The sequence below is a fragment of the Panthera leo genome, chromosome D1 (genome assembly GCF_018350215.1).
Source record: "Panthera leo isolate Ple1 chromosome D1, P.leo_Ple1_pat1.1, whole genome shotgun sequence".
Classification (NCBI taxonomy): Eukaryota; Metazoa; Chordata; class Mammalia; order Carnivora; family Felidae; genus Panthera; species Panthera leo.
In genome coordinates this window covers 60517173-60532987 of record NC_056688.1, presented here as the reverse complement: position 1 = coordinate 60532987, position 15815 = coordinate 60517173, and the positions used below count along the sequence as shown (strand labels likewise).

At 36.8% G+C, this 15815-nt stretch overlaps 1 protein-coding gene across 1 annotated transcript; it reads right to left on the bottom strand.

Annotated features, from left to right (window-relative positions):
• Positions 1-5180: 5180 nt before the first annotated feature.
• Positions 5181-6128, bottom strand: LOC122200814 (olfactory receptor 51F2). Its single transcript, XM_042906575.1, has one exon. The coding sequence runs from the start codon at positions 6126-6128 to the stop codon at positions 5181-5183; it is 948 nt and encodes a 315-aa protein (XP_042762509.1).
• Positions 6129-15815: the final 9687 nt, after the last annotated feature.

Genomic DNA, 15815 nt, shown 5'->3' with positions numbered 1-15815 from the left:
CAACTTAAAAAAAATAAAAGGAGTTTCTCTCATTGGCCCTCTCTGAGACCACATCTATGTGCTTGATATGCTTGTAGAAATTTCCCCATTGTCCTGGATCTGACTCCATCCTTTCTAAAACATTTAGCCCATGAAAACCCTTTTCTGAACCATTTCCCTTCTCTACCTGAGGTTAAAAAAGGTAAAGAAATAGAAGTTGGTAAGTATGCCACCAACTGATTTATAGAATTAAATGGAGAGTAGATCTTGTACCAGAAAAGAACAAGGGGACTTTTCAACAGGAGAGATGGCTCAAACCTCACTCAGAGGCAACCAATCCCTTGTCAGCCTACAAGCTCTCCAGGCCAGAACATCAGGGTTTGAGTTTATGTGGTGAATCAGCTTCTTATAGTGAACCACTTCAAATCCTTTGACCTCATTGTCCTGTCACTGTTGCAACAACTGGGCTCATCAATCATTGGCTGGCTTCACACAGGGAGAACATGATAATCCCTTGCCTTAGGCCTGCACTGTGCACCTCTTTATTCTTGTCCCAGGACTGACACCAAGTCATGACACATTCTCAGATACTCACTTGGTGTTCATACATGTGAGGAAGTATGATGGAATTAACAGCTCATAGGATAAACTTTGACCAATGGTAAATGTGATCCAATGGATTATTGTTCCCCTCCTTATTTTCCTGGATTGACTGTCATGAGACATATTTGATAAGTAAGGCTTCAGAGATGGGTCTGCAGGAATGGTCAATAGTTGTCCATAATGATGTCTGGCTCATTCTTGATTTACCATCTCTCAGCTCCAAAGTGCCTTTTGCCTACTCTATGATGATGGTGTTGGACTCTGTAAATATTTCTCTTTTGTCAGCTGGCACATTATTAAGACTGGTTAGTGGAAAGTAGTGGAGGAACACTGTAGGGAGAAGGGGTTTTCTCTTCTTGGTTTCTGTGTGGCTTGTTGGCTGGATTCCCACAGAACATGTTGTTTTTCCATTGCTTGGCACTGTGTGATTGCTTCAGTGCTTGGTTCCAGTGGTGCACAGTTTCTTCCAGAATTAGCTACTGAGCTTGTTCTCCAGCTACTCACTGGGAGAACAGTGACATAACCAGCGGCCCAGACAGTATGGAGCAGCACTCTAGCTGAAGGAGAATCTCCTACATCTTCTCCTTAGCCCTGGGTATGTGTATATAAATTAGGGCAACATAGGGCTATCTAGTTAGCAAGCTGGCCACCCAACCCTCATCCCAAAAGGGCAGCCTGGAGCTACCCCAGCCTGAGCCTCACATGGAAATGCATTATAATCCTATAAAGGGTACTCTATCCATATCCCAATTCCAGCAGTGTCCAGCAGTCATAAGCTTGTCTGGCACCTAGAGTTCAGAGAGTTGGCACCTTCCTTGGAACTCCCAGAGGGAAGATTTTTTGCAAGCTTCATCAATAGACACCTTATAACTGCACAAGCTTACAGGAAGGAGAAGAGGGCTCTTTCTTGAATGTTCCATCTCTACCCTAGGAAGGGTGGTTACTCCTTATATCCTCTTCTCATCTTTTAACTCTTACTAGCCAACTTCCCTGCTAATCTACTTCCCTGTTAATCTACTTCTTTATTAAACTTTTTCTTCTCAAATAATTATGTGGCCTCTGTCTCTTGATTGGAGTCTGGATAATGCAGTGTCCAAATCAATAATAAATTTTTGTATCATCTCACTGTCTTTCCTTTTTTGACATCAGCTATCCCTCACTCATTCTCCCTGGAATCACATTACAATAGCATGGTCAACTGACAACTAAGGCTCTATTGCCAGTGGTCAGTGGGCTTACAATGATTCCTGACATGCAATGGCATCAAAATTACTATGACTGTCACTTGTGGTTGGTTGGATGAGATTCAGGTGGAAGGGAGATGTTAGGTTACATGGTGACTATGGACATTGAATCCAATCTCTCATTTGTACCTAAAAAACATTAACTATAAAGATTATGAGATGGGATAACTGTTGTGTATCTGCATTAGAAACCTTAAATAGAAAATGATTAGATTAGGACAGCCAATTGACAACTCAGGACATGCTGTGAAAGTCAGAATGCCCCCTATAGGAACATTTAAGGAAATCTTTATCTCCTTCAGCCAAAGATCATATACTTCTAAAAATCCAGCACATGATTTAACTGAAAGAGTAACAGAACTGCAAGGCAAATTGAATGCTCAGTTTTGATAAATCTTCTTTTATAAAGTTGTAACACTGAAAAATACTGGGAATAAAAAAATGGGGAAGTGGTATGATCCTCACTGCTGGGATATTAACATTTGAGTGTATAAGCCTAAAAATCTTGGAAATTTTGAATATTCCATGTTAGCCAAAGGAGTTCCCCTCTCATGAGAAGATTTACAGATGATATTTATTTTACCTTATACAGAAACCTTACAAAAACCAAACCTGAGGACAATGCTTTACAATGCTTTTCCTATGCAAGATCTTGCCCCATCGCTTCTCACTGTACCAAAGCCAATAACCAGTCTGATTTCAGTAAAGCTTGAGCAGGGAAATGTTATTAACATTTGGGGAGAAAATAGTTTAACCAGTGACATCATTGCAAAGCCTACCTGATTGTACTAACTAGAATCAAATGAATACCTATAGGAGTATATCTCGAAGGTATTAGATGTAAGTCAGCATAGGAAGTGGCTAGTGACATAAATATTAATTAAGATAGAGAAGAATTTGACACAAACAATTTGACATTATTGACAGAGGATACTCATCTATGATTTGAGGTTTAACATTATATCAAGGATACCTAGCAACTGTGATAATGCACTGCTGGGATGGTTGATTGAAACTTGAACATGATGATTACCTATAGCAAATTAGATAGAGATGTCAGATCTTCTTTGCAAAATATAGACTATAGAAATCTCAAAGAGGTAGACATGTTAGAATGGATTTATCATGTAGGACCAGAGAATTTATTACATGATTATTTTCTCTGGGAGAAAAGAGAGGACACTCCTTCACTAAGGCAATAAAGAACGCATTTGTAAGAGGGTATTTGGTATCTTTGAATAGTTCGGTGATTGCTATGCACTGCAGCCTAGACTTGGCAATGAAATCTGCCCCTGTGGAACTGGCCTCCCTACTGACAATGAAGATGAAGTGATCCTGAGACACATGGAAGGACTTAAAATCATAAGGTAAATATAATTACTGTAGAGAATAGCAAAGGTAAAATGGCAATCAGGGTGACAGGACCCATAGTGACCTATTGCAATAGATGATAATGTTTCTGAAGATGAGCGCAATGGACAGTAACTGGGAGCTAATTGACATGCATTTAAAATAAAGAGCTTCTGAGCATCAGGCTGACATCAACCACCCTAATAGGAAACTTAAAGATTTAAGTTGCTTCACCTATTTAAAGATTTAAGTTGCTGCACATATCCAGAGCCCATTAACTGAACATGAATCTTGGTGTCCCTGATGAAATAACCTGCTATGCTACTGGAAACATGCAATACAAATTATCTATATCTTTTCCAAAATGGACCTATGTCCATTTACAAATGTTCATTAAGGAAAGGAGAATACCCAAAACCTTTGAGAACTATTGGATATAGGATACAATCTCTCACTGATAATAAGCAACCAAACATAACATTATGCTCTTTTTTGATTAAAGTATGAGATTATTGGGGTAAGATGATTAATGGAATTTTGGGCAAATTTTGTCTCCAAGTGAGCCCAGTGATTTTCATACCTGTGCTTATTCTCCAGGTTCCTAAGTATATAATTGGTTATATTACATTTATGAGCTGGGAAAACTCTCATCTGTAAAGTTTGCACCTTTATTGTAGGGAAGACAAAGTACAAAGTCAAAACAAGCACAAGTAAAGTTTATGAATAGTTGTCCCAGGATCCCATGACACTTATCACTGATATATAGATGCTCTCCATTAATTCACATTCATGGCCTCACTGAAGGTTTCTGATACGTTAATGGAAAAGAAGGAAAATATTCAGGCTCGGTTCATGGATGGATTAGTGGGCAAGTTGGCACTAACCAGAAGTAGAATACAGTAGCACAATACCTTCACATATGGGAGGCCACAAAAAAAAAAAAAAAAAAAAAAAAAAGAGTGCTGAAGGAAAATCCCCTTAATGGACAGTGCCCTTGGTTGTTAACTTCATGTAAAAAGAGAGGTTGTCTGAGGTATGTGGATATACATGGACTTCTGTACTTTGTTGAAGGGCTTGGATAGCTGGCCAGTGAATGTAACTAGCAAACTTAAAAGAAAAGAGATAAGGTAGTCTGTAGAAGATGTATATGAAATACATATTGAAGTAGACATATTGCATCTCATGCTAATATCCACAAAACAGTACCCATCTCAGAGGAGGAACTCAACAATCAGAAAGAAAGAACCTATGTGTAAATATCAGCAAGCTTTGGCTATACTACTTCTGATTCAGAGGGCCCACAGATAGAGTAATAATGGCAGAGATGAGGATAAAGAAAGAGCCAAGAGTATGAGTTCCTTCTTACCGACGCTAATCTTAGGAAAACTGTGTAATCCTCACTCCTGGGTTTAGTAATGTTATTACCAACTTTTAATGTTCAGCTAACAGCAGTAGGAACTGATCCTGAGCACTTGATATGACATTTTGTATGTGCATTAGATATACTCCTACACATAATAGAGGGTAAAAGAACTACCTATATATTATCCAATGTTGAATTGCATTGATATGCTTATAAGATTCACTCTATAGAATGGCTATTTTTGTAGTTAATCAAGAATTTTAAGAAGAAAAACATCAAATTATAAATTATCTTTTTTATATCATTTAGAAAAGAACAATTGGTTTATTAACAAAGTTTCCTACATTAAATCTGGACTTATCGTATGCAGTCTGAACGAACATTTTATTCAGGACACATACTACTTGCACATATGAATAGTTGTTTACATACATATCTCACTTTACATTGAAAATGAAACAAAATTTAAGCAACATTAATGTGGAATTACTGACAAGGAAACTAAGCAAATATCACACAACCTATAAGTTGCATAGTTTAGGTTGTTGAAAGCACATGTAGGCCATTTGTGGATAATTACACCATTCTACCAAGGCATTCATTCATAAATGGCTTTGTCTCTACTCTGAGATTACTAATGATTAAATTTGTTGCTTCTGAATTAAGACCTTGACAATAGCCTTTCGAATCTGCTTAGTCTTCACACTGTAGATGATAGGGTTGAGCACAGGAGGGATGAGAAGGAAGACATTGGCCATGATGGTGTGGACAAACAGAGGTGCTGAATGGCCATAGCGATGGACAAGAGACAAGCTGATGAGAGGGATGTAGAAGATGGCAACAGCGCTGATGTGGGATATGCAGGTGTTGAAGGCTTTTTGCCTCCCCTCAGAGGAGGCAATGTTGAGAACAGATCGAATGATCAGGACATAGGAGATCAAGATGCAAGGACAATCAAACCCCGTCGTGGAAAAAAGTGCAAACAGACCAAGGATGCTGTTGATTCTGTTATCTGTGCATGAGAGTTGAATGAGATCAACATGGTAGCAGTAAGAATGTGAAAGGGCCACAGCACGGCAGAAGGACAGCCTCTTGACAAAGAGCACCACTGGTAACATTACAGCAACGTTCCTTATCAACATGCTTATCCCAATCTGGGCAATCCTGGCATTGGTGAGGATGGTGGCATATCTCAGTGGATCACAGATGGCTACAAAACGGTCAAAGGCCATGGCCAATAGAACCCCAGACTCCATGAAAGTAAATCCATGGAGAAAGAACATCTGGGCAATGCAGGCATTTAAGGTGATTTCGCGAGCTTCAAACCAGAAAACACCAAGGGTAGTAGGAAGTGTGCACAGGGATAAGCTCAGGTCGATGGCTGAAAGCATAGAGAGGAAATAATACATGGGCTCATGGAGGTTCTGCTCACAGAGGACCACAAATAGGATCATGCTGTTCCCAGAGAGGGCGATGACATACAGGAGACAAAAAGGGATGGAGACCCAGACCTGGGCTGCTCTCAGGCCTGGAATACCCGTCAGGAAGAAGGTCAGAAGTTGAGCATTGGTATTATTGAGGACCAACATAATTAGGGACTGAAAAGACAGGGATATTTGAATAACTGAACATAATATAAATAATAAATATATAGCTCATCACTTAGAACATCTTTCTGGCACTCTAACATTCACTGAGTTACTATTGCTGATTTTGTAAGTACTTTAGGTTTTTTATGAGCTTGCTAGTACTGGAAGCCTCTCTCCATGCTTCTCCTCATTTATTGAAGAGAGAAGATTCCCTGAATTATTCCACATCTAATTTTTCTTAAATCTATAGTTCTCTTTGATGACAACAAACATCACAATGAAGTCATCCTTTCCTCTCAACGTTCCCAGTAGAACACTTAAACAATATGATGAGAAAATTGGTTTCTAATATTTTTTACCGAAGTATAATTAACATACAGTGTTATAGTAGTGTCAGCTGTACAATACAATAATATAATGGTTTGAAGTATTTTTTGAAAATAAATTACTAATCCTGAAATAAAGCACTGAAAAATCAAGTCACATTTGAAATGTGGATATTATTATTTTTTGTCCTGGGAAATATACAGAAGAATGCCAAAGACAACCCCAAGACACACATGTTTATATATGTGATTATAAGGTGGTCCAAAGTACCATCCTAACAAAATAATTGTAACTCCCATTTGTTGAAAGTTCTATGTGTTATTTGACATTTTATATGCATCATGTAATTTCATCCATATACCAACTCTAGGAGGTAGAACGGAAACTAAGACTCAAAAATAAATCTCCTAAGGTTATCTTTATAAAGTACTGTCTAATTGTTGAGAGAAACCATATACATAATTAAGGTAGAAGAAGAAGGGAGGAGGAAGGAAGGAAGGAAGGAAGGAAGGAAGGAAGGAAGGAAGGGAGAGAGAGAAGAAAGAAAGAAAGAAAGAAAGAAAGAAAGAAAGAAAGGGAGGGAGGAAGGGAAGGTGGAAAAATTGAGAGATAGAGGAGAGGAAGGGAGGAAAGGAGGAAGAAAGAGGGAGAGAGAAAGATAAACCTTGCCATTATTTTAACATAGTGCAGTAAGCACTACATTTTGATAAATAGCACAGGCTGCTCCTAAAACACAAAGAACCTTAATAGCCATCATTTCTTGAACACATACTATGTGCCAAATGCAATCATCTTCATATCCATAATCTCATTCAATCATCACAACTATCCAATGAGGTATAGAAAGCTGTCATTCTTAATATTTTTATTACGATGTTTAAAGTGATTAATTTTCCCCATATAATACAGTTAGACAATAGAAAAGCTGAAGTCAGAATCTGCATATAAGACTCCAATTCCTTCATTCAATAAGGCTGAGGAATGCATAGGAGGAATCTCTAAACCAGTCTGACAAATGTCCCTGGCAAACATTTTTCAAATTTGTACCTTCCAGAGACACATTTTGGTCAACGTAGCATCTCTGGAGTAGAGTCTTAAGTTTCAGGTGTTAATTCTCTATGAATTATGTAAATACAAAGCTCTTCAGGCTTCTGGGGAAAAGAATCTCATTGATGGTCTGTGTGCACAAAGGGCCAGAGAATTAGTGTTGAGGCTACACCCACTATGGAAAACAACAGTAAAATAGAATTGCCAGATTTGGTTACTAATTTTTTTTTTAAGCTTATTTATTTATTTTGAGAGAGACAGTGAGAGTGAATGGGGGTAGGGGCAGAGACACATGGAGAGAGAATCCCAAGCAGTCTCCACACTATCAGCACAGAACCAGATGCAGGGCTCAAACTCACAAACTGTAAGATCATGACCTGAGCAGAAATCAAGAGTCAGATACTTAACTGATTAAGCCACCCAGGAGCCCTTGATTCACTCACTTTTGTGATCCTTTCATTTATCCTTTCATTTACCTATTATGCTAAGGATACTTTCTTTCTGGGAATTTTCTCTCCTCACGTACTGGCACTAATCTCTATTACTTTTCTCCCACCACTCAGCAATTTCTCTCTCTGGCTTCCCACTCCCCACCCAAAGAACCTTAACTTTGGAATCCTTCAGGAATCTGCCTTTTGGCCATTCTCAAGTCATTTAAATTATCTTGCCCATTTTCACAGTTTCATCTTTCATTTATTTAATGAAAAATTTCAAATAATATCTGAAGGCAGCTGTGGTTTCCAAGTTCTTGAAGATAGATGTTCCTTCTGAACATTGCCATATGGATTTCTCATGCGTAAATCAAATTCATGTTCAATTCAATTATGTTCAAAACCAAACTGATCATCTTCCCCTATGCCCTATACTTGTTCTTAATCCTTTATATTCTGAACAAAGCTTATAATTTTCACAAAATTAACCAATTCTCTAAATCATAACTCTGGGAGTTGCCCTGTATGTTTACATCTTTCCCAATCACCAAGTCCCTTCTGCTCAAACTCTAAAGACTTTCTCCTTCCACCTCTTCTTTATTTAAGCACAAAATAATCTCTTTCAGATCTTCATGCTATCTAACCATGCCTATTAAATTAACCTACAAATAATAATAACATATTATAAATATAAAAGGACAAGGGCTCCAAAGCAATAACAACATCCATTTATTAAGCATCTTCTCTATGCCAGAAAAAAAAAAAAAAACAAGAAAACAATCCTCTAAACAATCCTTTAGACTGAATAAAAATGAGAAAGTCACACATTTCCACATTTCTCTTATAATGCTATAAATATAGGGAAAGTCAGAAAGAGATTAAGTTTATTTGGGATCTTGAACAAAACCTTTTTAGGAACCATTACATCAGGTTGAATGAAATTTTGTTAGTCTCCAGAGGCTGGTTAAGGGAGGTTTGAAAAGATACTCTTCTTATCTGGGTGTTTCCGTTAGGGAGGACATTCGAACAAAGGTTCTGGTCAATTGAGATTAAATTGGTCATTGACTCCACATAGGTAACAGTCAGCAGAGGGATCAGACAGGGTCAACCATGTAATGCAAGTATTGGCACAGGATGACATTCATGTCTGTCAACAGACAGCAGCTCAGACTCCAGCATGAAAAATACATATAGCTGTCTTGTGACCTGGCATCAAAGTAGTGTTTAGAAGGTTCTATTAGGACATTTTTAAGATACGGCTAACCAGGTAAAAAGTCCATTGCCCCTGAACAATGACATTTATTTGTTGTTTGCTTCAGCAAACATTTATTAAAACCCTGTTCTGTGCCAAGTAGAGAAGTGCTCTATAAAAGAAGACACTGGAGTGTAATGTGTAGTCTGAATAACATAAATTTATTAGAAAACAAGGGTGTAAACTATTATTTTTAAAAAATTTTCAATATTAGATGCTAGGAAAATATTTAAATAAATGTGAAAGAAGAAGAAATTAACAAAGATTAAGAGCACAAATGAATGAGTTAACTATAAAACCAAAGTTGATTACTTAAAAAGAAAATATATGGGGGCATCTGGGTGGCTCAGTCAGTTAAGCATCCGACTTTGGATGTCACGATCTCACAGTTTGTGGGTTTGAGCCCTGCATCGGGTTTTGTGCTGACAGGTCAGAGCCTGGAGCCTGTTTCAGGTTCTGTGTCTCCCTCTCTCCCTGCCCCTCCCCTGCTTGTGTTCTCTCTCTCTCTCTCTCTTTCAAAAATAAATAAACATTAAAAAAAAAAGCCAAAAAGAAAATATATGAACTTATTTAAAAGTGGTCAAGAAATTTTTAGAGAAAGCATGATTAATGGCATAAGAAATGGAAAAGAAAACAAAAGGATAGAGAAATAAAATTTTAAATATAATGGTTTAAGGATGCATAAGTATAACAATATATTGGGTAACAGATATAAAATTGACTTTATAGAAAAACATCAATCACCAATTTAGCCCAAGAAGTCAAATCCAACAGAAATGGCAATGATGAGGAAATTTGAAGAAACCAAATTTGAAGAAAAAAAAAAGTAGAGTATTTCTAAAATTCTAGTAGAGTGAAAAAGAAGAAATTTTGCACTACCATCCCCTCCAGCAAGGATCATTTGGCAATGCCTGGGAACAGTTTTGGTTGTCACGACTGGGGAGGGAGTGCTACTGGCATCTAGTGGGTCCAAGTCAGGGTTGCTTATATCCTCAAATGCACAAGACAACAAGGACTATCCAGCCCAGATTGTTAACAGGGCTGAGGTTGAGAAATCCTATTCTTGAGCATATAAATAGATGAAAAGCTATTCATCTAATTACTTATGATGGCACATGCAAACATTATAAATAACCTTTTAGCAAGTCAGATGTAACTGTTCCTTTAAAGAATATTGCACTTTGAAACAGTACACTTTGTCTTACAAATGAAAAAAATATTCAGTTCAAGAAATCTATTAATGATGTGGCTATACTAACAGATTACTGGTGGAAAACCTGATCAAGACTTGAGGGAAAAATCAGAAAATACAATGGCAATTCATGATAAAATTATTAATATTTAGGAAGAAAATAGCTCCCTGAATGAAAGACATCTTCTAGAAATTTGGAACAAAACATATTTACTGGTGACCAATTAAAAGCATTTCTTTTTTTTTTTATTTTTTTTATTATTATGTTTATTTCTGAGACAGAGAGAGACAGAGCATGAGTGGGGAAGGGGCAGAGAGAGAGAGAGATACAGAATCAGAAGCAGGCTCCAGACTCTGAGCTGTCAGCACAGAGCCTGACGCGCGGCTCGAACTCACAAATCAGATCATGACCTGAGCTGAAGTCGGTTGCTCAACCGACTGAGCCACCCAGGCGCCCCTAAAAGCATTTCTATTAAGGTCAGTACAAGATAAAGATATTTACTATCACAACTAGTATTCAACATTCTATGGAAAAATCTTAGTAAATGAAAAAAGATAAGTAAATAAAAGGAGAGTGTTACTCTTAAAAAGAAATTTTTAAAAGAACTTTATTTAGGTTTTAATTGATTCTTTACTTAAAAATCTAAAAGAAAAGACTGCAAACTCTTAAAATAGAGTTCAATAATGTGACCACATAGAATATAAATAAATAAATAGCTATTCCTGTTCATAAAAATTAACCATTGAGGGAATTTTATAAAAATAAGGATTTATTTACAGTCGCCACCAAACTATAAAAGTATTGGTATAATACAATGTCTGTATTGTTAGAGAGAAGAGGCCTCTAAAAATTTAGTGAAGAACATAAAAAACGTCCTTTATTTCTTTCCTGAAGATAGAAATATCCAATAGTGAAACAATGTGAATTCTTGCATTAATATTCTCATAAATTAAAGCATTTATCAATCAATAACACACAAGATTGTTTAATGGACAGTGATAGATGGATCCTAAAGTGTATTAGATACAATAAATGTATAAATATATTCAGTATAATATTGAAAATGACAAAGAGAGGGGATTTGTCCTTTGATATATCAAAATGTAAGATGAAGTTATTATAATAACAAAATATAATATTGTCAAAGTTTAAAAATATATGTCCCCAGGAAAGAATAGCATTTCAAAAAAATGTGTGATGAGGATAAAGAATATGATGACAATGGCATTTTATATCACTAGAAAAAGTAACTGATAGGTGATAAATGATATTTGGTCAATTGGCTAACAATTTATAAAAATATTCATCTATCCCTATTTTACACAGACCCCTGCATTTGAATTTAAAAATTCAAGGTAAAACCAACCCCTATAATAATATTAAGAGTAAATAAGGGGCGCCTGGGTGGCTCAGTCGGTTAAGCGTCGGACTTCAACTCAGGTCACGATCTCGCGTCCGTGAGTTTGAGCCCCGCGTAGGGCTCTGGGCTGATGGCTCAGAGCCTGGAGCCTGCTTCAGATTCTGTGTCTCCCTCTCTCTCTGCCCCTCCCCCATTCATGCTCTGTCTCTCTCTGTCTCAAAAATAAATAAACGTTAAAAAATTTTTTAAAAAAAGAGTAAATAAAAGAAAATGCATTTGTGACTTTTTTAGGGAACGCCTTCTACTTAAGATGAAAATAAAACCATTAAATAAAATACTGATAGAAAACACTGCACCCAACTTAAATACTATTGATTACAAAAAATGCCTGTAAACAAAATTAAAAGTACAGCATATCATACATGCATTAGAAGGCTAAGACCAAAGACTGCTGCTGCATGCCCTTCCAAATAGATTGTGTGTCTGTTGCTTGAGGACAGTCTGTGGTTTGATCGATGGTGAGGGAGTTGGGAATGGGAAACATAACACTAAGCAGATTTCTGTTTCCAGAGGCTTTGGTCATGAAGGACATAGTGGACATTGGAATGTATTATTCTGATCCAGTACCATAACAAGGATGAAGGCAGGTGTCTTTACTCCTACATTGATGGGAGGTAGGACCTTGGTGACCCATTCCCATTTAAGATTCCTCATCTGTAAACCTGGAACTTAAAAAAATATCCCTGCCTATTTCCAGTTTGTCTGTGATAACTGGTCAAATACCAAGATGCATTTGAAGTACTTCTTTCTTTTTTTTTTAATTTTTAATGTTTATTTATTTTTGAGAGAGAGGGAGAGACAGAGCACAAGTGGGGGAGGGGCAGAGAGAGAGGGAGACACAGAATCTAAGCAGGTTCCAGGCTCTGAGCTATCAGTGCAGAGCCCAGTGCAGGGCTCTAACTCATAAACTGCAAGATCATGACCTGAGCCGAAGTCGGACGCTTAACCGACTGAGCCACCCAGATGTCCCTGAATTACTTCTTTCTAAATATAAATGGCTTGTGTGAAGACACTTGTTAGAGAGCTCAGACTACCAGGATCCTGTAAAAAGGTGGAGCTGATGCCAAGTGAAAGAACTCAAAAAACTTATTTTCTAGCGAATGAGGATATGGAAATCAGTCAAATTTAAAAGCTGAGTGAAGCAATAAAGTATACAATACATGTCAAATTTGGACCACACAGAATTACAACAATTCACTCCACTTCCTTGACATAACTGAATTCAGTGTTTTTCTCCTTGGAATAAATATTCGTTTGCAAACTTCTGGCTGATATCTCACTTAATTCCCACAACATTCAGCTTGTGCCTGCCGCTCTGAACGCCTCTTCCCATTATCTGTACTCTTCTACTTCTGATTTGCAGTCCTGTGTTTCTCAGTACCTACCCTGCTCCATGCCTCCCACTGGTTCATCCAACCTCACCCTCCACATTGGCTCTCACAGTCCCTCTCCTTGGTCTGCTCTTTCTGCTCCTGCCATCTTACCTGGCTCCCAACAGAGGCAGAGCTGCCTTTCCCACTCACCGACCAGCCACCTATGCATGTGGGTGCCTCTATAAGGAGCCCAGCATGTAACCCAGCCCTGCTGCCAAGATACCCTTGGGGCTTAGAAATAATATAATCAGATGAGCAGCATGATTCTAGGTGTGAGGACTAGGCTTTCCCTAAGAGGCTCATCACTAGACTGAAGCAGATCAGTAATATGTTTACCATTCTCTTTTAATTATTTTTAAAATTATTGTTAATATTTAATTACTTAAATTTTAACTATTTAAATATTTGTAATATTTTTCAATAAATATAAACATTCTTTTTTCTCTCCATTAACTTTAGATCCTATTTATTGCCATATAAGCTGCAGGCAAGAAATACCCTCACACTTCCTCCTTCTTTCCCTTCTCCATTCCCAAATTTAGTCACCTACACTGTAATATTTGTCTGGATAAGATATATAAATTTATGTAAAGTGTTAAAGCTATGATTAAATATTGCATATTTGTGTTTCAGTTGTTTGAGCCTTAAAGGAAATAAATTTTGACTGAAATTTTTTTTGATTTGATTTTTATTTGATTAAATACACATTATTCAACACAGAATCTAGAATACATGGTGCTACTAATATAAAATCAATTCTTTCCTTTTCTACTGATTCTATTGCCCATAATTATGCCAAATTTCTATTTAATTTACATTGGACCATGGTTTTCTTGGACAACTTTCTGTTTTCTGAAATTCAAATTATCTTCTATTTTCCTTGCTTACAGGATAAAGACAAGCTTTCTTCATCATCTCCCTAATGCCTTACTGCTATTTATTCCTAATGATAACTAAATGCTTGCAAAATCAAATGACCATACAAATATTCTCAAGATCTTATTAAAATGAAAATTCTGATTCATTAGGTCTGAGATGGAGCATGATTTCTGAATTTCTGACACCCCTTCTTCTCTGAGGATTTATTTTGTGCAAGGCTTTAAAATATTCTGCATTTTCTTAAGGTTATTTATTTATTTGGAGAGAGAGACAGCATGAGTGGGGTAGGGGCAGAGGGAGAGAATCCCAACCATGCTCTACGCTGCCAGCACAGAGCCCAATGTGGGGCTTGAACTCAGAAAACTGTGATATCATAACCTGAACCAAAACCAGACACTCAACCTACTGAACCACCAGGGCGCTCCTATATTCTGCATTTTTTAAAGTATATCAAAATGCTGCTTTCCTGGGATTACTTTACATGATATCCTTGAATAATTTCCACTCATACTTGGTTGGCGATTAGATATCCGTTTTATTTTGCTGAAGCACACACTCTGGTTTTATTAAGAAAAAAAAAAGGAGGCAGAAAATGATAAATATTCTGTGTTCCTGCCTGTCAAAAAAACTGTTTTTGCTCTTACACTTTATTGATGGATTTGGCTGTATATAGAATTGTTAGGCTATAATAATTTCTCTGAATATTTTCAAGGTTTAGTTTAATGTAATGAATAAGACTAGAGATAAAAATTCTGGTTCTGTATGTCTACACTGTAAAACTTAACTCCTTGCTGCCTTAGTTTCTCTACCTGTAAAATGTTGATACCTATTTCATTGAGTTGTTGTACAGAATCAGTAAATCTGTAGTTTTTAAACTGTTAGAATACAAATTGGCATATAGAAACTATCAAGCAAATCTCCCCTATTCATAGCTAGGTTTGTATAAACCAAAATTAAACTTTCTGGTCTTTCTTTATAGGTCTTTACTCTAAAGCATTAGGTTCTACTTTTCTTATCCTTGGTACTTTGAAATTTCACAATATTGTTTCTATATATGCTTTTTTTTTTCCAGTTCTTTATTCTTTTTTCCTTCTTTGCTCAGTAGTATTCAATTGGATAAATGTAGCAAATTTGTTTAATCTCCAATTGACAGATTTGAGTTGTTTTCACATCTTAGCTGTTTATACATACAGCTACTATAAACATTCTTTCACACTTTTGGTACATATATAAAACACTTATTTGGGGTATGAACTATAAGCGGAATTGCTTGGTCAAAAAGATACTTACCTTGGGGGCACCTGGGTGACTCAGAAGGTTGAGCATTTAATTTCAGCTCAGGCCATGATCTCACAGTTCATGCATTCAAGCCCCGCATCAGGCTCTGTGCTGACAGCTCAGATTCTGTGTGCTTTGGATTCTGTGTGTCTCTCTCTGTCCCTTTCCCACTCATGCTCTGTCTCTCTCTGTTTCTCAAAAATAAACATTAAAAAAATTTTTTTAAAGAGATGCTCACCTTTATTAGAAATTGCCAAAAAGTTTCCTGATGTGTCTGTACTTAGAACCTGAGTGTGTCAATTGACCCATATTTTTGCCAATACTTAGTGTTGTCAATGTATTTAATTTTTGTTATGCTAATAAGTTTATATTGGTATCTCATTGTGATTTGGTATTTTATTTCCTATGAATAATAATGCTGAGCACTTTCCACATGTGTATTCATCTACTGTCTTTTGTGAAGTGCCTATTTAAATCATTTGCTTAA